The sequence below is a fragment of the Phalacrocorax aristotelis genome, chromosome 1 (genome assembly GCF_949628215.1).
Source record: "Phalacrocorax aristotelis chromosome 1, bGulAri2.1, whole genome shotgun sequence".
Classification (NCBI taxonomy): domain Eukaryota; kingdom Metazoa; phylum Chordata; class Aves; order Suliformes; family Phalacrocoracidae; genus Phalacrocorax; species Phalacrocorax aristotelis.
In genome coordinates this window covers 7259301-7281689 of record NC_134276.1, presented here as the reverse complement: position 1 = coordinate 7281689, position 22389 = coordinate 7259301, and the positions used below count along the sequence as shown (strand labels likewise).

Here is a 22389-nt window from a genome sequence, read left to right as displayed (position 1 = left end):
CTGGAGCTGCAGTGTAACCTCTTACACGCCCAACCTCTGCTGAACTTCAAGGGAGGATCAAATGCAAAAGGCTAAGAGTTTGGGCTTTGGTCTGTCTTGCAAAATAACGTGTTTTTAGTTGTGAAAAATGAAAATCTATGATACAGCAGAGGTTAGGACTAAATAAATTCATATTTTATGTTTTCCACCCTAATCTTTCACGGGTTTGACTAGGTCAACAATCCCCATTCAGATTTAACAGTGTAGAGCTCTTTCTCAAGTAAAAGTGTAACAAAAAAAAAGCTACAGGACAGTCATAGAATCATAGAATGGTTTGGGTTGGAAGGGACCTTTAGAGGTCATTGGGTCCAACCCCCCTGCAGTGAGCAGGGACACCCTCAGCTAGACCAGGTTGCTCAGAGCCCCGGCCAGCCTGACCTGGAATGTTTCCAGGGATGGGGCATCAACCACCTCTCTGGGTAACCTGGGCCAGTGTAAAAAGTCTTCCTTATATCCAGTCTGAAATCTCCCCTCTTTTAGTTTAAAACCATCACCCCTTGTCCTATTGCTACAGGCCTTGCTAAAAAGATTGTCCCCATCTTTCCTATAGTCCTCCTTTAAGCACTGGGAGGCTGCAATAAGGTCTCCCCGCAGCTTTCTCTTCCCCAGGCTGAACAGCCTCAACTCTCCCAGCCCGGCCTCACAGCAGAGGGGCTCCAACCCTTGGATCATTTCTGTGCCCCCTCTGGCCCCACTCCAACAGGTCCATGTCCCTCCAATGCTGAGGAGCCCAGAGCTGGACACAGCGCTGCAGGGGGGTCTCACCAGAGCAGAGCAGAGGGGCAGCCCTTGTAGGAGGATTTAAGCTGGTAAGTACATTACAGAGAAGTCAGAAGACGGTCTCACGGAAGGGAACAAAATGCAGCGGTTTGTTACAGTAGAGGCACCTGCTGAGACATGGGAACCAAGGAGAAAGCTGCAGTTACGCAACAAAATGATAGAGTTTGACATTCAGTGCTTTTTCTTTAGCCGGTAGATTCATACTGTGCTTTCTGTGAGCATCACACTGCAGCGAGAGTTCGCTGTATGCCTGCTTGCTGCCTTCAGGCTGTCGTCAGAGCTCGCGGACCTTCAAGTCATTGTCAGCTGCTGCTGCCTCTTCCATAGGCACATTCCTGCTCTCTGCCTGGCTTTTTCTGCACTCTCCAGCTTCTTCCCCAGCTGCTGAATTTGCTGTGGCTTATCTTGCAGAGCTTCGCCCCTCTCCATGGCCAGGTTCGGTAGTTGCTCTTTCTCCTCGTTTGCCTTCTGCAGCTGGGCCTGCAGCTCGCTGCCCTCAGCCGTCCACTGACTTTGTGTGCTCTGCCTGTGCAACAATTCGCTGGTGCTTCTCCCGTAGGCGTTGCAGCTGGTTTTTTAGTAAATCAACCTCCCAGGCATAGGCACTTGCTCGCTGGCTCTGAGCTTCCAGCAGCTCCTTCTCTCGCTCCTGGGCTCTGTGACTCTCATAAGCACATTTCTCCTGTAAGCAGTCTAACTGCTGCGAGAGCTTTCTGGCCTGGGCAGTGAGCTGGAGCACTTCAGCTTCCTTATCCCTCACAGTCTGGCTGAAGAGCATCTCGTTGTCTTGCCACAGGCACTTATTCTCCTCCCACAGCTGCATATGCCATTCCCTGTGTTTGTCCTTGAGCTGGATCATTTTTTCATGGTTGCTGGCCAGATCCATGAAGTGTCCCTCTAAATGCTGAATCAGTTGGGTCTGGGTTTTCATTTTCACAGCATCCTCTGTCATCAGTTTTTCCAGCTCTGTGTTGAGCTGCTCCAGGCCTTTGCAGCATTTGTGTGCATCATCTGCTTTTTGCTTCAGCATACAGGTAAGGTGATGCTGCTGTTCTAGGCATGAACGCAGCACAGCCTTCTCGCTTTTCTCCTCATCAGGGCTCTCACAGAGCTTCTCCAGGCTTTTTGTCAGATCTTCCATGTCTTTGCCTGTTTCTGGACCTGTTGTGGTGTTGGCCATCCCTGCCCCCCTCTCATCCTGAGCCATGGACCCCCTGTCTCACAGAAAGATGAGACAATATTTTATAGTGACAGCTTCTCTTGGTGACATTCAGCACAATTAAACAGTGCCCGATGGTTACGAGGCCAACACTGCTGTGATAAGCTGGCGGAGTTCCTCTGGAAGTCCAGAGAATGCAAAAGCAAAGAACATAGGCTTAGAGTTTACACAAGCCTATTCATTTGCTGATTACTAGCTTTGCTAATTATTCCTTCTCAAAGCGCTGTTGTTGTAGCTACAAGAAATACTATTATATTTAGGTTAAAAGCTTGTAAGTGATAAAGCTGTAAATAATTCCTTAAGCAATCCTTTTCCTCTGCCTTTATTTTCTCCTACAGATCTGGTATTATAAGTGCAAGTAAAACAGAGGTTTACATCTACTCCTAATTGATTTATAAGATTTTAATAGTATATGGCTTATTAAAAATAACTGACTAGCCCTTTCCCATGCTTAGAGATTTATGAATAAAATAAAAGATCTCTATATAATGCTAATAATTACTGAATGCCCTGTGATACAAAGGCTTGGCGCCTGGAGAAATGGTTCATCAGTTGAGTTTTGACACTGATTTGCTGGACTATTTTGGGCATGAAATCTAAAAAGTCTGGTTCATCATGTAAAAATAAGGGAAATATTTATATTACATCAGCACCAAAATCATTATTGGTGCCTGATCATATGGAGGGATACCCAGACGTATGAAAAGTCAGCCTAAAACCTAGCTATGAGTTTTTCATTCAGATGCAGACCTGAAAGTACACAGCACGTGAAGGAGCATGCTGATAGTCGGGTTTTGTGAATTCCTGGGCTTTGACTGGAGCTAAGGACAGGATGTGGGAAGGAGCCAGCTTAAATGAAGGACAAATGATAACGCACAGCAAAAATGAATTAACGCCTGTGAAGCGCAGATGGTTCCAGAGCTGTGTAGTGGTGACCGTTGGTATCGGCTCCCCTACCTCCATCTCCGCCGCCCTGCACTTCCCTGCCACTGTTGCTACCTTGGATCCTGCGAAAATACTGGGAAATAATGGAGGAGAGGGGGAAGGACTAAAAGGTTTAGGCCATCTGGTGGAAACACAATGAAGAGTAGGGTTTAAGAGGAGAAAAATGTTTTCTTACCAGGTGTTTTCTTTCCCCCGACCGTTTGTTGCCACTCCTGCTGTGGGGTTTCTGTCTCCGTGAAGATAAGAGGCTGAATCCAGTTACCCCAGAGCTCGTGCTGTCATCCCATATGGTTGGAACAGGGCTGGCCCCGCGAGAGCGGCTGAAAGAGCTGGGGGTGTTTCTTTGCAAACAAATGCTGCCAACGCTCTCAAAAGCACCCAGATTTGGTAAAGGGAAGAGGATTTCCACAAGTCTGAAGAACTCCTCTCTCCCGGCTTGCACCCTGCGCGTGCCAGAGGACATCAGAACAGCAGGCTCTGACCTCCGAATGTGCCGAAGGTCCGTTGTAAGTAAAGACGCAGCCGTGGCTCTGCACAACTTGTGACCTTATTCAGCATTTATGAAAGGTCTGGCAGGTGGGGGTGGGGAATGCAGCTGGAAGCAAGAAGTCCGGTGCGGGTTTTGCTGACTCCACTGGAAAAGGACACGAAGCAAAGAGGAACAAGCATTGTGGGTAGAGGATACAAAGCGAAGAAGACAAGGAAGGTGAGAGGGTGCAGTACCAGAGCTTTCAAAATGGGTAAAATCAGAGCGACGTGGGTTGCTGCGCCAACTGAGGTTCGCAGGCTTACCAGGAGAAATGGGCGTTTCTGAACACAGCATAAAAGGAGAGCTGGGGCTTTGAAGCCTAGTTTATAGAAATTAAAGATGGTGCAATTTAGAACAGACACACACAAATGTATATGCATATATGTATATTTGTACCAAAAATAATGCCTATTCTGGGCTAAAGCAAAGATAGGCTTGTGACGTGAAGGGGGAGGGTGGGGGGGAAGGAAAAGTGTTGCGTTTCTCCCATTCATTTGGGTGGATAAATTTAAAGCATTCTCAGAGTACAGCTGCTTTGTCATAAAGGTCAGCTGGAATTAAGAATCAAAGCATAGCTATTAATTTATCAAACTGCCCTTTGGTGAGTAACTGACACTATACCTGTAAAGTTTTGGTTATGGATGACTAAAACCTTTCCTTTTGACCATGGAGCAAAGAAACTAGTTTCCTTAAACTTTATGTCCTCATCAACTTCAGAAACTTGCATTTTTGTGTCAGTGAATATCAATATGGAACATGCTACTGTAGTGTAGAGTGGCTATGAATTTGGTGGAAAGCTGTATTGTTGTGTGAACCACATTCAGAGGAGCATTAAAATATACCAATAATCTTTTTAAAAAGGAAATTTTGCATTACTTCAGTTAGATATTTCCAATATAGAATTCCTGCTGCTTTACATGATTAGGTGAGGCCATTACCTTCAAGCACCTTTTAATAAATCAACATAATATTATTTAGCAGGAAATAAAATTGTAATGCTTCTACTCTATAATTAAAGCCTGCAGCATGTGTAAGGTAATCAGACTACTTTTTCCAATGTTAAAGCAGCTTGGTTTGTAGTCATAGAATCATTAAGGTTGGAAAAGACCTCTAAAATCATCAAGTCCAACCGTCAACCCAATACGCCCAGGCCTCCTAAACCATGCCCTCAAGTGCCATGTCCACACATTTTTTTGAACACCTCCAGGGATGGTGACTCCACCACCTCTCTGGGCAGCCTCTTCCAATGCCTGACCACTCTTGCAGTGAAGACATGTTTCCTAATATCCAATCTGAACCTTCCCTGATGCAGCTTGAAGCCATTTCCTCTTGTCCTGTCACCAGTGACCTGGGAGAAGAGACCAACCCCCACCTCACTACAGCCTCCCTTGAGGCAGTTGTAGAGAGCAAGGAGGTCTCCCCTCAGCCTCCTCTTCTCCAGGCTAAACCTCCCCAGCTCCCTCAGCCGCTCCCAATCACACTTGTTCTCCAGACCCTTCACCAGCTTGGTTGCCCTTCTCTGGACACGCTCCAGCACCTCAATGTCATTCTTGTACAGAGGCACCCCAAACTGAACCCAGTATTTGATGGCCCCAACACTGAGCCCTGGGGAACCCCACTCGTGCCCAGCTGCCAACTGGATTTATTTCCATTCACCACAACTCTCTGGGCTCAGCCATCCAGTCAGTTTTTTACCCAATGAAGAGTGCATCTGTCCAAACCATAAGCCACCAGCTTCTCTAGGAGGATGCTGTGGGAGACAGTGTCAAAGGCTTTGCTAAAGTCCAGGCAGACACATCCACAGCCTTTCCCTCATTCACTAGGAGGGTCACCCTGTCACAGAAGGAGCTCAGGTTGGTCAGGCAGGACCTGCCTTTCATGAAGCCATGCTGGCTGGGCCTGATCCCCTGGTTGTCCTGCACTTGCCTGGTGAGCTCACTCAGGATGAACCACTCCATAACCTTCCCCAGTACCGAGGTCAGGCTGACAGGCCTGTACTTCCCCAGATCTTCCTTCCAGCCCATGTTGTAGACAGGCGTCACATCAGCAAGCCTCCAGTCATCTGGGACCTCCCCTGTTAACCAGGACTGCTGGTACATGATGGAGAGTGGCTTGGCATCTCCTCCATCAGCTCCCTTAGTACTCTCAGGTGGATCCCATCTGGCCCATAGACTTGTGAGTGTCCAGGTGGAGCAGCAGGTCATAAACTGCCTCATACTGGATTACAGGGTATTTATTCTGTGATCCGTCCTTGCTTCCAGCTCAGGGGGCTGAGTACCCTGGGAATAACTGGCCTGACTGTTAAAGATTGAGGCAAAGAAGGCATTTAGTACCTCAGCCATCTCCTTGTCCTTGGTGGCAATGTTCCCCACCACATCCAATAGAGGATGGAGATTCTCCTTGGCTCTCTTTTTGTTGTTAATGTAGTTGTAAAAACATTTTTTGTTATCCCTTACAGCAGTGGCCAGGTTGAGTTCTAGCTGGGCTTTTGCCTGTCTAATTTTGTCTCTGCATGACCTAGTAAGATCCCTGCACTCTTCCTGAGTTGCCTGCCCCTTCTTCCAAAAGTGGTAAACTCTCCCTTTTTTCCTGAGTCCCAGCAGAAGCTCCCTGTTCAGCCAGGCCAGTCGTTTTCCCCACTGGTTTGTCTTGCAGCACTTGGGGACAGCCCGATTCTGTGCCTGCAAGACTTCCTTCTTGAAGAAAGCCCAGCCTTCCTGGACCCCTTTGCCCTTCAGGGCTGCCTCCAAGGGACACCAGTGCTGTGAACAGGCCAAACTCTGCCCTGTGGAAGTCCATGGTAGTGGCTCTGCTGACCCCCCCTCCTTACTTTGCCAAGAATCAAGAACTCTGTCATTTCATGGTCGCTAAGCCCAAGACAGCCTCCGACTGCCACATCTCCCACCCATCCTCCTCTGTGAGCAGCAGGTCAAGCGAGGCACCTCCCCTGGGAGGTTCACTTGCCAGCTGTGTGAGGAAGTTATCTTCTGTTGAAGGTCACCTCACCAGGACAGCTTTGACTTTTCTTGTGCATGACAATAGTAAAACAGTAAAAAGGTAAGCACAGCTGCCAAAGCTCTGCTGAAAACCTTTAACTTAAAGGTCTATAGCTTGATGCAGACTCCATGGCAGACGAACAATGATAATAATAAATTTAAAACGTCTAGCACTGGTAAGCCCTACTATACTTTTTAAAGGCACCACTGTGACTGCCCCCACTGACCATCCTGTAAATTTGGAAGCACGAGGAAGGCTCACTTTTACGTGTGGTGACAACTGTCTTTATAGGTTTACCTGTAATGATCTCCATTTTCTGCACATGGGGAAAAAAGGTATTAAAAACTGGAGAGAAGCAAAGAATTGTTTTACTGAAGGGCCTGTTTTTGTTATTTGATTCAGTTTCTTGTTTAATCTAGATGAGTATGTAATACTGCTGTGTCATTAGTTAATTGCACTAATTTTAAGTGCAGTGCACAAGTAAACCTTATGCTCATGTTCCGGTGGCTTTTCAAAATTTAAGCTAAGTTTTGATCTATTCAGTGTAGCAGTAAGCAGGGTCTTGAGATAATGACAAAACACTGTGTCCATCTCTAGGATGGTTCAAGAATAGTGAGATGGAAGGTGTTCTACTTGACCAAAAGACAAGGAGATTGACGCAAACCAAAGATTTTATTTTGATGGCAGTCAAGTCTATCAAAATACTACCAAAATTTTGTACAGCATCAACCACAGCAGATTACATGAGAATTGTCTGCAAATCTAGAGCCTCAGGATCCCACCCCTACAGCCTAAGTCCTACAGCTATTTTGACACAGTGGAAGCTTCACAGGAAACACAACTTTAATCCTGTGAAATGGTAGGTCATGTTCACAGCAACCTACTGTTGCAGGTGACAGTAAGTTCGTACAGGCAGCTAATACAAATAAACTGGGTGCTGCTTTGCTCCTCCAGAATCACCACCCTGTCAGGAGCAGCTGTTTAAGAGCAGAGACGCGGCGCAGCTGCTGTACCACTGAAGTACAAACACCTCCTCTGAAGCACCGTATGCAAGCTGTTCCCTACTCACACACGGAGAATGTTTTGTATGTACCTGGCAAAGTAGAGTCTGTAGCAGCTACCGATCTCATCCAAAGCACCTGAAGCAGTAAGATATCAAGACTGACAGCTCCTCTTGACATCTGTAAACTCCACAGACCGCCTGGTTGATGAGAGAGAAAGCGGGTTCCCTGGCAGGTTGAATTGCACCTTTCCTTTTTTTCGTTCATAGTGTGTAATAAATACCAAGAAACATTTTAATTTCTGTGATTAAATTAAGCAGTTGAGTTGGAGATGTAAAGAGCCTCCTACTCCTCCCTACTCGAACTGAGGTGCAAGACTGCACCAGCTTCTAAACCTACACAGTTGGAACAAATAAATGTACATTTATTTTCAGAAATGTTTTGTCTGTATTTTGTTACACTGCATGCCGAATGCTAACGTAAAACACTGGATTGTAACAAACACTGAATTCCTAGTTAGTTTTAATAGGCTACTTTTATTAAAAAAAAAAAAAAAGTAGTACATTTTGTATTTTATGCATTTATCTTTCTTTAGTAGCATGCTTTTCTACAAGTTACAAATTCCAGTCCTATTTCCTATATGCTGCAAAGCCACCTCAACCAAGACCACCATAATCCCAGCGTTCTCCTAACGGTGGCGCTGAAGCCCAGATAAATTACTTTGTGTAAAAAAAAAAACAAGCTACTACATACTGTACTCAGGTAGAGACGAGCACACTTTACAGAATAAATACCCAACGTATTTGTCATCACTAAAATTGGCAGGTTTAGATCTTTTAGAATAGCACAGGATTAAAAGAAGTTTGACCTCTATGCCTTCAGCATTTAAGAGTAAGGTTTGTATACCAGCAAGACAATTAACACATATATAAGCAAATATTTTATAACCCTGATTTTTGATAGTACATTGGAATTAACAGCCCTCTGCGCTTTGCAGAACAGGACATCGCAGTACCACTTCATGTAATGCTTCTTTCATTAGAGAAGCGACTTTCATACCCTAGAAATGTACAACTACAAATACAGGAACTTTCAAAAAACAAATATTCTTCATGCTCACATTCCTGGCTGGAGAGCTCTGACGTGGTGTAACGAGGACACAAACACATACTGATGAGCAGGAACAAAATGCGACCTGTTGCTATCTTAGTAGTAACGCTTCATGAACAAGCCTAGAAGTGTACAAAAAGAGTCAACTTGCTCTTACTTTTTTGCTGGCGATTTAGATTATTTAAGGGATCAGCAATGCTCCAGTTAGGCAACACAGGTGTCCAGGTATCACAGCTACCTCTACCACCGAATTCTCTAAGCACCTTCGTTCTTGAAGTCTTTTTCAGTGAATAAGAAATAAAAGGATCCATTAAATGTCCATAATAATCTGCAGGTAGGAGTTTAATTTGAAATACAAAGTGACATTAGGCAGCACAAAACTGGAACAGCAATTGGAGCAGAGACTGTCGTAAGAGCTACTGCGTTCCTCTTCCAAGTTTCACCCCCACACCTTTAATGTCATTCCCAAGGTTGCTTCCTGGCACTAGCAATTAAAAAGTCACCTTATTTTGTCAATTTTGCAACCATTAGCATCCTGAGAGGTAGTGTGTCTTCTACCCATGTGTTGGGCGAGTTCATCATCTTCTCCCATAGGGCAGTTTCATCTGACGTAGAATCCATCCAGTCTACTGTAGTTCCGTAGCTCTTGCCTGCAAAAGTGTCAGTTGGAAGAAGAACATTACTTAACGTGCTGCAGAGCTGGGACCTGACAATCATATTTGCCTGTCTTCTGAAAGGGTTTCACCTCCTCGGGTAGCTGACCTAGTACTTTGAAGATCCAGGTCTACATTTTTACGTTTGAAAAATTCTGTCAAATACAATTAACGACAGTTTCACACAGAAACTTCGTCTTCTTTCTCCAGGCTTTTTTTTTTTCCCCTGTTATCCTCAGTCTTTTTGTCACAATCCCAAGGAGAAAGATGTACAGGCGATTAACATCTGAGGGGGTTTAAGATTAAAAGAGGACACTGATTTGGTACTGAAATACAACTTTTGGTCCTCCAAAATTCAAACTGAAATTTGCTCTCCTAGTTTTACTGTAGGTTATCCTGTTGAAACATGCAAGGTCATCCGGGAAGAACAATTTTTTTCTTGTATGTGCTTGAAAAGACTCCAAGCACATCCTCCCCTCAGAGCAGGGAGGCGAACCAAAGGGACAAACACAATAGGGAAAACATACAATTCTTCTGTCTGCGCATCTTGCCCTTATGCTAAAAACTTGTTTGCTTTTACAAGTTTTCCTATCCAGTGTCTTCAGCCCTTATCACGCATTCCTGATCTACCCTTTTATCTCCACCCAATCCTGCCTTTACACCACTTACCTAGTTTTTGCATGCCTAAGTTTGTAAGACGTTATCAAGATTTTGGGTGCAGGAAGAGCATATTCTTGTACTTCAAACAGCACCAGATACAATGTATGGCCAGGCAAAGGTTTATTTCTAATATTTCTCCTTACTTGTCAGTCATCATAACCCTCATAACACTACTATTATTTACATTTTGGGATCTGTGCTGAAGAATAGGCAAGTTACTGAATGAAACCCCTCAGTAAATACATAACTGGAAGGGTGTTCAGTGATCTTTGCAAAAGAAGAGAACAAATGGAAAGGAAGAGGGGAAAAAGAAGGAAAAACTGTATTTTCTAAGTTAAGGATTAATATGTTAATTGCCCAGTACCTGTTCCAAGGCCTATCCTGAGACCTCCCAGAAAGTGATTAGCTAGTTTGTTGTGATCCCAGACGGTGAGTTCTATGCAGGCTTCTTTCAGGTCTTCCGGTCTGAAGCCATCGTACACCATGGTGTGGTTGAATACGGGGTTTGTAGTTTTTGCCACTGTTCTTGTTTTCTGACGACTTTTCCTGCTAGTATCTGGAAGAACGGTACTTGAGAAAGAAAAAGCATTGTCAGTTTGCACTGGTATGGCATAGCCTGCATCGAACATACTGAACAGGCAAAAGCCACTGATGAACACTGTCCTTTGCACGTTAGAATGGGACCAAAGATAAGACGCTTTAGTGCCATGGAGAGGAAGTCAAAGGTCATGTTCTCAGTCCCTTCAAGAAATACTGGCAGCAGGTATCCGCCCCTGTGCTTCAGGGGATGGAAGGGAAGGGGAATTCACGCGGGGAAAAGGCACGAGTGAGTTTATTTGCTGTATTATCACTAATGATGCTGAAACCTCTTTGTTGCTGCCAGACACTCCCCAGCCTTCTTGTTATTCTCGTCTCTACATTTTCAGTCTGTATGTGCAAAGGAAGGAGGAAGAAATGCAACTATGCTTCTCACTTCTGTCTCCTCCCATGTTTTGCTAAGCTAAACCATGCTCTTGCACAAACATGCTTTGTTTAAATGCAAATAAAAGCGGGGACAATATTGACTAGCCCTCCCACCAAGTAACTGAGCGGACAAATGAAAGAGTGGCGCTTGCGCAGGCAGTTCTCCCAGTAAGCTGCACGGTGGTATATACTTAGCATCTGGAAGTTGTAAGCCCTGCAGGACAATTTGCATTACATTAAAGGAGAATCAGAAAGTAATTAGGTGGGTTCTTTTAAAATTTGAATGTAGAGAAACAAAAATAAGATTGGAAAGCAACAGCAGTAGCATTATTAGGTCGCCATGTTTGATGACTTCAACCACAGTTCTTACCACTTAATAAAAGAGTTGAGCCTGTTGCCTCTCAGAAGAGGAAGGTCATGGCATTCCTTCACCCAGATGTGGACCTCACCAGTAGACAGAGTCTTCTTTCCTTGTAAAAAACACAAAAAAACATCTGGTTAAGCCTTGCCGATCCATTTTAAAGGTAATTTCTATGATGCAGCATTTCCTGCCCATTTCTAGAGGTGATATTCAGCCTAGACTCTCATTATCTCACATCTTAATTCAGCATCCCTCTCTGTACTCTTGAAGCTGCAGTCTTCACCCCGGCAGAGAACTGCAAGATCGCATCATGCCTGTATTCCTATGACAACTTTTCTTCTGTTACAACTAAACAAATACATGCTACTGATCTTTTCTCTCCAAGCCTCCCACATAAAGAGATCAGCTTGTGTCTTCAGTCGATGCGATGTTAGCATTTATTGCCACTTGTACTTTCAAATAACTTCCTCTGTGCTCCTAAGATATTTGATTCTTACTGGCTTACTGGCTGGATCAAAGACCTGACCTGGCTTCACTGTCAGAGCAGCCAGTTATCAGTTGCCAGAGAAGATTAAACCAAACAGATCATACTGCTATAAATTGCTGCATTCTAAATACTTATTGCTATTTTCTACTTCTAATATTGCTTGAATTTAGTGTGTTGTCATTGTTTATTTAGCATGCCCCACAGCACCTGCCTGATGGTTTATAATCTCTAAAATTATTAGTGAGAAAACAGAATTTTGTTACACATACAGACTGCATTGCAAATTTAAGGTTATAACAGTGAGGTAATTTCTTCTGTAGTAACATTAAAAATTACAGAAACCCTAAAGTGATCTTTGGATCTGAAATTGAATTCAGGACCAGGGTGACTCGATCCTCCAGAAAATAATATTTAAAAAAGGATATCTACTTTTATGTTAAAACAAGATGTCTGAATTGGCTGAAAAACATTAAACAGGTTTTTTTTAAAAAAACAAGCAATCAAAAAAAACAGGGAACAAAACCCCAAAGGCCTGACAAACCCAAACGAAGAAGCAGTGCCTACCTCCAACAGGGTGTGGGACATACTGGAGGGCTAGTTTCATCTCCCCTCGGTTTTCCAGTTTAAAAGCCATTGTTGAAGTCTGAAATTTAAGAGGAAAAAAACCTAACAAAAAAAAAAAACCAAAAACCAACCCACAAGTTTCAAACCGTGCAGTTCATGCACAGAGTTTACCCTGAAAAGTTTTCCACTGGAACAAGCCTGGCTTCTACATGAGGCAAGTTTTTTCCCTTGTTTCCTTATCCGTTAGTCTTCCCTCAGTTTACAGGATATGAAAAGATTTTAGGGCATGTTTAACCACTTGACAGTGCCACAGATATACAGCTCTTCCACTAAAGCAGAAAACAAGACCCGGGAGAGGCCAAAAGGCTTTGGGGGGGCATCTTTTCCACTGTTGTGCATTTATTTAAAATTAGAACATATGCTCTTTCAATGAGGAAACTTATTCTCTGTGCAACAGAAAGTGCAATTTTATAAACTCTTTTCGATAGGAAAGCTGTGTCTTATTTAATACACTCTGGCAGTGGCTTAGCTAAACGTTTAGATTTTGGCTGAAGCCCGTTAACAAAGAAGAGGCGTAGAGACATGGATGCCATCCTTACATCTGATATTAAAATGCTGCTGCACTTGCTCTATAGTCTCAGGAGGTTTAATTCCTATTCAGGGAACAAGCGCCTGCAGGTGTCTGTTGCAGCAACATGACATAAGTAAAAAACACCTCAAAATTCCTACTCCTCAGACTATGAGAAAGTTTTTCCTGCTATCATAGCTAGCTACTTGCTAGACTAGTAGAAACCTCAGAACTGTATGTTCCATTTACTACTGAAGAGGTATTTATGATTATAACCAACACAAAAACCACAGAACATGCCAGACCAGACCTAAATAAATGACTTAGTTTTGCACTTACACAGCAGAAAATACAAAAGAGCTAACCCACCCTTAGTAACCTACCCTTGGCTTGAGTGGAAACCAGTTGTTCTGCTTGTTGGCTTTATCGTTCCAGTCCCAAGTTCCTAAATCCAGCTCCACTTCACCAAGGAAGCTATTCCTCCCAAAGGTATCGTTGTGCCACACAGAGATATTAAGGCTTTGGTTCTTTAGAAGACCCTTCTCAATTTTATACTGCCAGGAGGAAGAAATGAGAAGAAAATTAAACCAAGCTGGGTTTTTATCAGTGCTGTGTCTGAAAGGACAAGGATAGAAAAAAACGTGTCTGGGTTTATACATTTGTAACTGCTCACTTCTTCATTTCAGAACGAACTCTATTCATGTTTTACTTTGTATTTCGAGCATCTTAAGCTCACACTTAGCCTGTGTTTGTTTGCAAGAAGCAGACAACCACCGGCGTTCTCAATGCTGTGCCCAGAGTACACTGCAGAGGTAGCCTAGCAATGGAAGGACACAGGTACTTGTACAGAGCGATCCACCTCATCCTCACACAGACGTCTCTTTTGAGAGCCTGTGCCTGGAAGTTAAGGTTCCTCATACTTCACGCACGCAGTATTTCATGTCTACTAATAGTTTGATAAATACCCGCAGTATTTCATTATAGACTGGATTAAAAGTTTTCTTTTTGACAGAGGTCTTCCGTTTGCCCAGCTTGTATTTCTCTGGAAGCAGGTAGGTCTTTACATACCTGAAATGTGGACAGGCTGGTTAGAAGAGCAAGAAAAACCCCACCCTTTCCAACTTCCCCTTCCAAACACACAAGTATTTGCTTATAAAGTAAAAGAAATCCACTTAACTAGCCATTATGCTGTTAAGCTTGTTACATTTAAGAAACAGAAGAGCAGTGGTGGATTATAACAATAGTTTCCAAGGTAAGGCATCAACCTCCTTCTGCCAAGGGGAATCTGTTGAAACGTCTCCTCAAAACATACTTACACCTAATATGTAACTACAGTATGCCTAGATATCATATTTATAGGCTCTAATCCTACTGAAAAGCTACCAAAGGACGATTTACCATTTGGAAAGTTGAATTTTGAAAGAGTTTCATATTCTAAAAAGCTCGATCTTCCCATGTTAATATATTTATCATTTTATGGTGGCGATTCTATATTCAGTTCAGGGGAGAAAACCATGTAAAGCACGTTATAGCTTCTTCATTTATTTATTTGGTTGTTTATTCCAACAGGCTACAGTGATTGGAAAAAACCAAATCATTTTTCTTTTACACATTAAAGAACAACATCCATTAGGAAAAAAATTACTCTGCTTATACTCACGGGTCTGAACGCTGTCGCTTAACATCTGCCACTGCCAAGTCTTTACACTGGCAAATAAAAATGTGGAGCTCATTTAGCTGTTCTACATAATCAATACCGAACTGAATGTTCCCCTTCACATCAACGTTGCCAAAGTCTGCGCTACAGATGCTCATTAGGCTTCCGCTCACCTGTATCATACAAGAAGAGAAAAATTTTCCAGGCGTTGCATTTCGCCAGATACTTCAAGGTTAGGGTAGAAGTTACGCTCAGAATTCAGACAGTAAAGAAATCAACTGTGTCCCTTCAGATATAATAATGAAATGTAATGGGCACTGTTATACAAGCTCCTCAGCAAGCAGATTAATAAAAGAAAGTTATTTGTAAATCAAAGGTGTTAGGCCAAGTTTTCTAGAAAAATTCTGGATGCAATAGATCAGATAGAAGAACTAAAGCGATAGGATGCTGTAGGTCTGGAGATTGCCTGTGATCGGATCCTTGAAACGTTACTTATATATTCAGTTCAGCTGATCTGCCGAAAGCAGAGCTTAAGAGTTTAGGACAACAGGCCTTCTGAAAATACTGACAAAAGGATTAGAGATGAAGTCTGTGGCTGAATTAGATGCCTAAACAAAACATACCTGAGAATTAAATCCTATACAGATAGAAAGAGAAGGATGTACACTTTTTTTGCATCTCAATATCCTTCCCCAAAATTCTCCTTTTCCCAATAAAGTCCGCATTAAACTTTTGGTTAACTAGTTCACTGACATAATTACGCACCCCATGTTCCAATTCCAAGACTTTCATCTATTTCTCCCCCATCCCCACTTCTCCTTTTCTAAATGCTTGTTCTATATAAATTGATCCCTACTTCCAGCTATGAATGTAAGCTCTTAGGGTAAAAGCCATCCTTTGCTCGGTGTTACAGAGCATGCTGCACAATGCAGTCCTGAACCGGCTCCAATATATTACTAGCAAGCAAGAAAAGTAAAACCAGTTTTATTTTGTTTAGGCGATTCCATGCAAGGGTTCATTTAATAGAGAGGAAAGGAAGGAGACAGAGATGCCAAGGGAAGAAAGATCAGAGGAATAAGAAGGAAGCCAAAACAATACCGAAGAGATTAGCAAAGCAAAGTGCCACTGCAACAAGGCTTTGGTTTACATACAGAGGATAAGGAGGCCATGCCAGAAGAGCCGCTAAGATTGGTTAGAGAGCTGGGACTCTTCTTGATTCTGCCAAGGGAACAACTGCTTTCTGATGCTGTATCTGTCTCTCTGTCATCACTCTATAAAAACATCACAGAAAGAAAGTCTGGGTAGGTTCTCTATAGCCACAAGGAACATTACAAAAAAAACCCCAAACGAACAAAAAATAAAATCAACCCAGAATTCTAATGCAGATTGGGTCTTAGTGAAAACCTGAATTTAAATGCCCTCGTAGTACCAACACCAGTAATTAATATTTCTTAAATTAGATCACGCATTTAAAACAAAGTTGAAAGGGAATTTTTCTGATGGAAAGAATTGTATTTTTTTAAAACCTGGTTGTATTACTGATTTTTGTTTGGTTTTAAATCTCAAATAGCGATGACAAAGTGCAAAGTTAATTTACTGGAACAATTAAACTCAACTTCTCTACTTCACTATCTCATGAATAAACTTACGCAGGTGATCATGCTCAGGTCTTTTACCAGTTTTATAGCGTTATCTAGCGAATACCATCAATTCTGTAGCCTCTGCATTTAAGGCAGTCAGCTGGAGGGTAACACGCACAGTAGAACAGCACTGGATACAACTGGCTTTTGCAAAAAGCCCACTTGCAATAGGGCAAGCAGGGCCCTGCTTTTGCTTCAGGGAACTGCAGTTTTGGTTTACTTGGTCATTGTCAGGTTGTGTGCTCACAACCCCATTCTGTCTTTATCCTATCACTGTACTAAAGAATCGATGCTTTACTTCTCATGTGTGCTTTGGCATCTTCCTACGCAAGGTGTTACAGAAACCGTCATCTCCCTGTTGCATTCCACCCTCGAACAATGCACAAGGCTTCCCCCCTCCTTTGTACAGTTTTGAACTGCTGTCATAGATCTACGAACAGATGCAAGATTAGTGAATAACAATTTTTACACACGTTAAAACAATTAATATTTATAGAAATAAATATCTAGCATATAAGCATTTTGAACAGGTCTTTATAAAGATCCATTGATTGTAGCTTCTCTGGCTGTATCTATAACTCCTAAGTAAAAGCCCGCCAGGATTCTTCCCCAGTTCAGAGGCCAAAAGGTAAGGACTGACTAATGTCCTTGAAACGCTAATCTTGATCCATCCAAGTTGCAATGTTAACAGCCTTAGAAAAGTTTCCTGTGCATTCTTTTCAGCAGAAGGGGCATTAGGATGCCCTATTTTAGAGAATCTTTAACTAAAGAGATATAATTCATAGACACTGAATGGTTTTAAGTTCTGCACTCTAAGGTAAGATTAATCAAACCTGTATCACCACATTTTCATTATTTCAGACTGTAGGAGGGAGTGGGGTAAAACAGGGCACAGCATATTACTGATTCTGACCCTTCAGTCCTTTTAGACGCATGTTTTTAGAAAAATATTTCAAAATATTGATATTTATGCTACAGTTACAGTGATAAGGGCTGGGGTAAGCAGCGATTCCTGATTTTATAGCACAAACACAGGTATTTTTGTGACCTCTATGCCCCAAATTCCTGTGTCCCATTTAAACCTGTGTCCACTAATGCACATCCCTCATTGACAGGACCCAGGTGTTTGTACCCCCATTTGGGAGACCTGGAGGACAGCATCAGTAACTTTGATTTGCTAACAGCCTGGGGGAGGGAGAAGTTTGCAGGCACATTTACTGTATAAATTCACATTCATACTATGGCACTCAAGAAAAAAAAAAGAAAGAAAAAGGAAAAAAAAAAGGAAGAATCTATGTTGTTATCCAAGTTCAACAATGATGATGTATTTCCTATTCTCCAGAGTTCCCTGTTCCCTGTGGCCAATGGAACTACCTCTTTTAGGCATTTATGGTGGGACATTTGCACTTGGTCTCTACTCCTCTCTTCACTGACTGTTTGGGAAACCAGAGACCAGCCAGTTCAAGCCACTTTCAGACTTTGGTATTGTTTTAGGAGATTTGAATATGGGCTCAAAGCTTATTTGAAGGCCCACACCATGATGATGATAACAATAAAAGACATAAAGGCACAGTACGTTTTAAATTCTGAAATTTCACTGACACAGAGGTAACAGTCTGGTACCTGAACCTACATGCCAAAGCAGAACACCAAGCTAATATTCCTCTGACAAAGGCCTCCAGCTTATGGACTTACACATTCATTTTAGATTTTAGGCTCTGAGGAAAAATCAATGTATGCACATATGTATGTTCTGAAGGAAAAAAACCCAAACCTGTTGGCTTAAAGCTAGAGATTGCCTTTGGGAATAACAGCAAGTGTTCACTATGCTTCAATCTCCTAGAGAAAACACACTCTGTGTGTTTAGCTGTACAGTGACAATAAACCTGTATTTACTGGACTAAAGCTTTCCAGAGGTTAATCAACCACAGGCTGTTTGGGATCATCTCCTGACTGCTACACCGCAAGCTCAACCCCCATGCCATGCTCCAACAGTAAACTGGCTTGGCCGGCTCCAGAACACACTATTTGACAAACACATAATACCACAGCAATCAGAAGTTTTAGTTACAATATTTCAGAGATGGAACCTACCTCTTCCTGTAGGAATGATGGTACTGATTTGCTCAATCCTTTGAGTTTTTCAGGATTGGAAGACAGCTTCTCAGGCTGCGAAGGCACTGTGGAAACTGGAGAGTAGCAATTCAAAAGGTTTCAAAAATAAGTTTGTACATCAAAACAGTGCGATCCCATAACAGGACAGGGTTAGAAACAAACAACTTCAGATGAAATACATGCACATGCACAAACAGTTTACAACGTGGATGTAAGATTTGCCCCATCCTCAGAGAAGCTATCATTAGCTGTCATCCTTCGATATCTCCTACGACACTGACCAAAGAACTTTGGCAGGAGGAGAAATGTTCACATCGCTTGACGCTATGTACAAGCTTAAGTGCCGCAAGCAAATTCTCCTCAAATGTGATAAACATTTTCAGTTTACCTGCTAGATTTTCCTCCTAGAACAAGGATAAGTGTGCTCACGCACCAACCGTGCCATCATTGCCATTAGAGTCATCATAAGGTTCTTGGTAAGAAGTTAGTGTACAGGCCAAGCCCTGTTCTTTTCTTTACTCAAATTTATGGCAAGAGGAACATGTGTGTAAATCAAGCAATTTTTAGACGTGAACTCAGAAGTTTCAAGTATTCCTAGTTAATTATAAGATGCATATCTCATTAATGATGCAGGGTTTTTGCAGCCCACCTCCAGCTTTTGGTATACCTCTGCCGAATTTCACATCCATGTCCTTTCACTGTACAAAGCTTAGTTGCACAAACTAGCCTTGCAAGAACCCTGTTTGCGGTAAGCCCACAGTTCTCAGAATTTTCTGTGCTCTAATCCCACTTATATTTAATAATGCACCAAAGCTGTGTATCCTTGGACTGGATACACGTTGTGAAACGCACTGATACTGAATATCGTACAACCAAGAATTATTTGGCAACAAACAGCCAGATACAGGGTCACGTATCTATTGCATAAAATGAAACACTGCACACATGATGGGATTGTTTGCAAGGCATGAGCTCAGCTTTTCCAAAGCTTTTGCTGTTGAAGTTTAAATAGTGCTCAGGATATCAGTTATTGTCAGTACGCAGTTAGATGCAGTTTTCCCATTGAGCGAGTAGCTAGTCCAGATGTATAACTTGTTAGTTGTTAAACAAAAAAGGGATTTTTAATGTATTAGTTTAAATATAGGTGGAGAAGTCTCTCCATTGTCTGCTGGAAGAATCCTATTACTCACTTCCTGCTGCATTTTCATTCCTCTCTTGATGCTGATCAGGTTTTGGACCTGCTCAGTGCAATATTGACAACAGTCATTCAGTAGCACAAACAGCTTTGCAGTGTTATAAATAGCGTCACTATATGTTATATGTGGGGAGTCTTTGACTTCCCCAGACCCCACAGGTTTTTATGTTTTGCACTGCTGTCCTCCTTTGAGGACCTGGATCATAACAAAGGTAACATGAGGGTGCAAGTTAAGCAAAGCAAAAATGTGAATAGTTTCTTCAAATGAAGTTGCCTTATTCTGTCTGTAGAGCTATCAACTTAGCTGTTTGTCATTTTTTCAAAATTTCACTTTTAACAAATTTAACTCAGAAAACCCCCACCCTTTTCAGATAAGTGTCTACACACTTCATATTGAATACATAGCGTCCTTCAGCAGGGGGTCTTCATCTGAAAGCAAAAAGTGTAGTACGGTACTTAAGTCTTGTTAATTTACTGGACGTTGCGTGCACCCTATTACACTACAATCATCCTGTTATACTACAGGCCACCCACATGCAAAATGCTTTAAAGCATCTAAAATATGACAATTATTGCAACTGTGCACTGTTTTTTAGAACTATAGTGCCATAATGCAGTAAATAAAGAATTGTGTGTTAAGTTCCACCATATTCGGTGTTATTTGGTGGTTTTCTATTATGTTCATCTTCACATGCTCTTGGAGCAGATTTGCTTTTGTTTTGCTTAGATTTGGAATTTCTAATGGCATACAGAAAAATTTAACAGTAAGGCATCCATAATGCACTCATGGACTCAGGATATCAACAGAAGCTGACCCAGCAGATCATCTGTTGCTTAGAGCAATTCTACTTTGCTGGATTGAGACAGGCATTGTAAGAGAGGCCTCTGTTCAACTGATGTATTCTGAAGGGTGTTTTGAGCAAAAGTCATCTTGCACCTTATAATGCAACAGATGAACAAACAAATTCAACATATATACAGATATAGCAGGATGTAAGGTAAGTATAGTCCTTAAGAACATAGCAACGCAACAAAATTCTGTAAAAGCATTTAAGTCATGCTGAAGTTCATCAAATCTAAAAGCGTGATATAGTTCTTGGTTTCAAAACTCCTTCACTAGCAAACAAAGGCCATTGAAGTAACAACAAACTCCACAAAAGATATTTACCATCTTCAGCACTAAGAGCTAATTCTTCCTTTGGATTATTTATTTTTCCTTTATCTGTGCAGGAAAGAAGTAACACATAGTTAGAAATATTGCTGTTCGGTAGGATAAAATGGATGGCAGTGGTAATCACAGAATTAAGAGCAATGAGGACAAAAACCCAAACAAACCAGCGGAGCCACGGGAATGGTTAAATGCAAGACATGCTTTCTAGTTCACACGCTACTTCAAGCCTACATCCAAGCAGCAGTCTCACGTTGACTCAGGTTCTACCAGCGTGCTGTTGCAACAATGTTAGTGCATACCTAAAACCTAGAAACTAGTTAGAAGGAAGCAATAGCATAAGTAGTATTAGAAGAGTAATTTGCCAACAATAGCCAACATCTTTCAAAATCTACACCTTCACACTTCAGCTTACAAATATAAGTTCAGTTTATGTCATCCCCATTAGACATGGGATAAGCATGAAAACGTTCAGGGGCTGGGTAAAGGGAGACAGGAATAATAATTAAAAAGAGCCCCAAAGCATCCTAGGAGGCTGCAGGGGGAAGTCAGGAATTAATTTTAAGTACAATCTTGCCCCACTGTATTCTCTTAAAGTGAGTTTGGTATATTAACTGCTAGAATACACAGGTGAAACACTGCTAAACTAAGATGACTTTTTCATACTTCTGCTGTCTACTAATTTGACCCAAGCAAGCAACCAGGAGACAAAGGCAGCTATTGCTCGTTACCAATTTGGGTAGTTGCCAATACTTTCACCATTGACAAACTATCCAAGAAACAGCTCATCACTGATTGACACAGTGCATTTTTGATAGATGTCTGCTTCATAGACCAGTTGTTTCAAAATTAACACAAAGAACTGAAAACTAAACTGCATGAGAAAAGAATTCAGTTCCACAGGACAAGCTTACGGCTTATTGAGAAACAAAGACAAAAAAACACTACTTGGCAAAGCTGTATGGAAGACCAGCGTGAACAAGTTTAAGCCAAACTGGGGGTCATGGGAGACACACAAGCTTTGTGCTCACTTGAGGTGGCTGATGGAATGTCCTCTAGACTTTTGGAAGGCATTTTCCTATCTGCACTCCTTTTCAAAGCCATCAAAACAGGGTTTAATTCCTCTTCTGAACCTGTTACAAGACAAAAGACATGAACACTGCACACACAGACATGCTATTTTAAGCAAGTCACTAAACAAGCAGCCACACACGTGTCATGAGAATCTATTTTGACTGTTAACAAAGGCACCGAACATTCAATGAAAATACAAAATAAATCCAAAATAAACAAAATAATTGTCTAATTTTAAGTATCCATTTGCTCTCTGTAGATTCTCTTGGCCGTCAGGCAGGTTTGTTGGTTTGCCCTGTGTAGGTGTCTCTGTACTGACTAATAAGGGGGTTTCAGGCAATTACAGCACTTAATAGCTAAAGTCTGTTTATCCTATATTGTTCTTAGACAATTTTTTAACCTTCCTGCTATGAACCAGCACAAAGTTTATAGCTTTAGTTTTTCCCTCTCTGTAAATTTGTCCGTTATATTTTCTGCTCAGTGAAAGTAATTTTTTTTCAATACCTGAGTAACAACCACAAAAAAAAACCCTGAAAAACAAAAAACACCCAAGCTGTGGAGATATTTGGATCCCTGGAATTGTGCAGTTGCCTCTAAGAGCAGAATCAAGACCTAGCTCCTTCCAAAACCTTTAAGACCCTCTGTCCCCCCTACCTCACTTTAC

General features: G+C 42.0%; 2 protein-coding genes across 14 annotated transcripts in view; both read right to left on the bottom strand.

Moving 5' to 3' along the window:
- Positions 1 to 939: 939 nt before the first annotated feature.
- CCDC89 (coiled-coil domain containing 89) lies at positions 940 to 2195 on the bottom strand. The gene is given in 3 exon segments (XM_075080278.1): positions 940 to 1143; positions 1146 to 1339; positions 1341 to 2195. Coding segments are annotated over 3 exon segments (1062 nt in total). The 5' UTR covers positions 2027 to 2195; the 3' UTR covers positions 940 to 961.
- A 5831-nt stretch (positions 2196 to 8026) lies between these two features.
- The window catches only part of SYTL2 (synaptotagmin like 2), a 61583-nt gene continuing 47220 nt past the window's right edge, over positions 8027 to 22389 (bottom strand). For 5 of the 13 annotated variants that reach the window (XM_075077748.1, XM_075077606.1, XM_075077543.1 and 2 more), the window contains exons 9-20: positions 21683 to 21784; positions 20652 to 20705; positions 19479 to 19529; positions 18268 to 18362; positions 15685 to 15804; positions 14537 to 14706; positions 13842 to 13944; positions 13260 to 13430; positions 12309 to 12387; positions 11267 to 11366; positions 10298 to 10503; positions 8027 to 9270 (exon numbers count right to left, since the gene is read on the bottom strand). In XM_075077748.1, the coding sequence (XP_074933849.1) occupies positions 9125 to 9270; positions 10298 to 10503; positions 11267 to 11366; positions 12309 to 12387; positions 13260 to 13430; positions 13842 to 13944; positions 14537 to 14706; positions 15685 to 15804; positions 18268 to 18362; positions 19479 to 19529; positions 20652 to 20705; positions 21683 to 21784 (1397 nt within the window). In that variant the 3' untranslated portion in view covers positions 8027 to 9124. The remainder of the gene's footprint in view (positions 9271 to 10297; positions 10504 to 11266; positions 11367 to 12308; positions 12388 to 13259; positions 13431 to 13841; positions 13945 to 14536; positions 14707 to 15684; positions 15805 to 18267; positions 18363 to 19478; positions 19530 to 20651; positions 20706 to 21682; positions 21785 to 22389) is intronic. The other 8 variants (XM_075077671.1, XM_075078110.1, XM_075078022.1 and 5 more) reach the window with 4 other exon arrangements.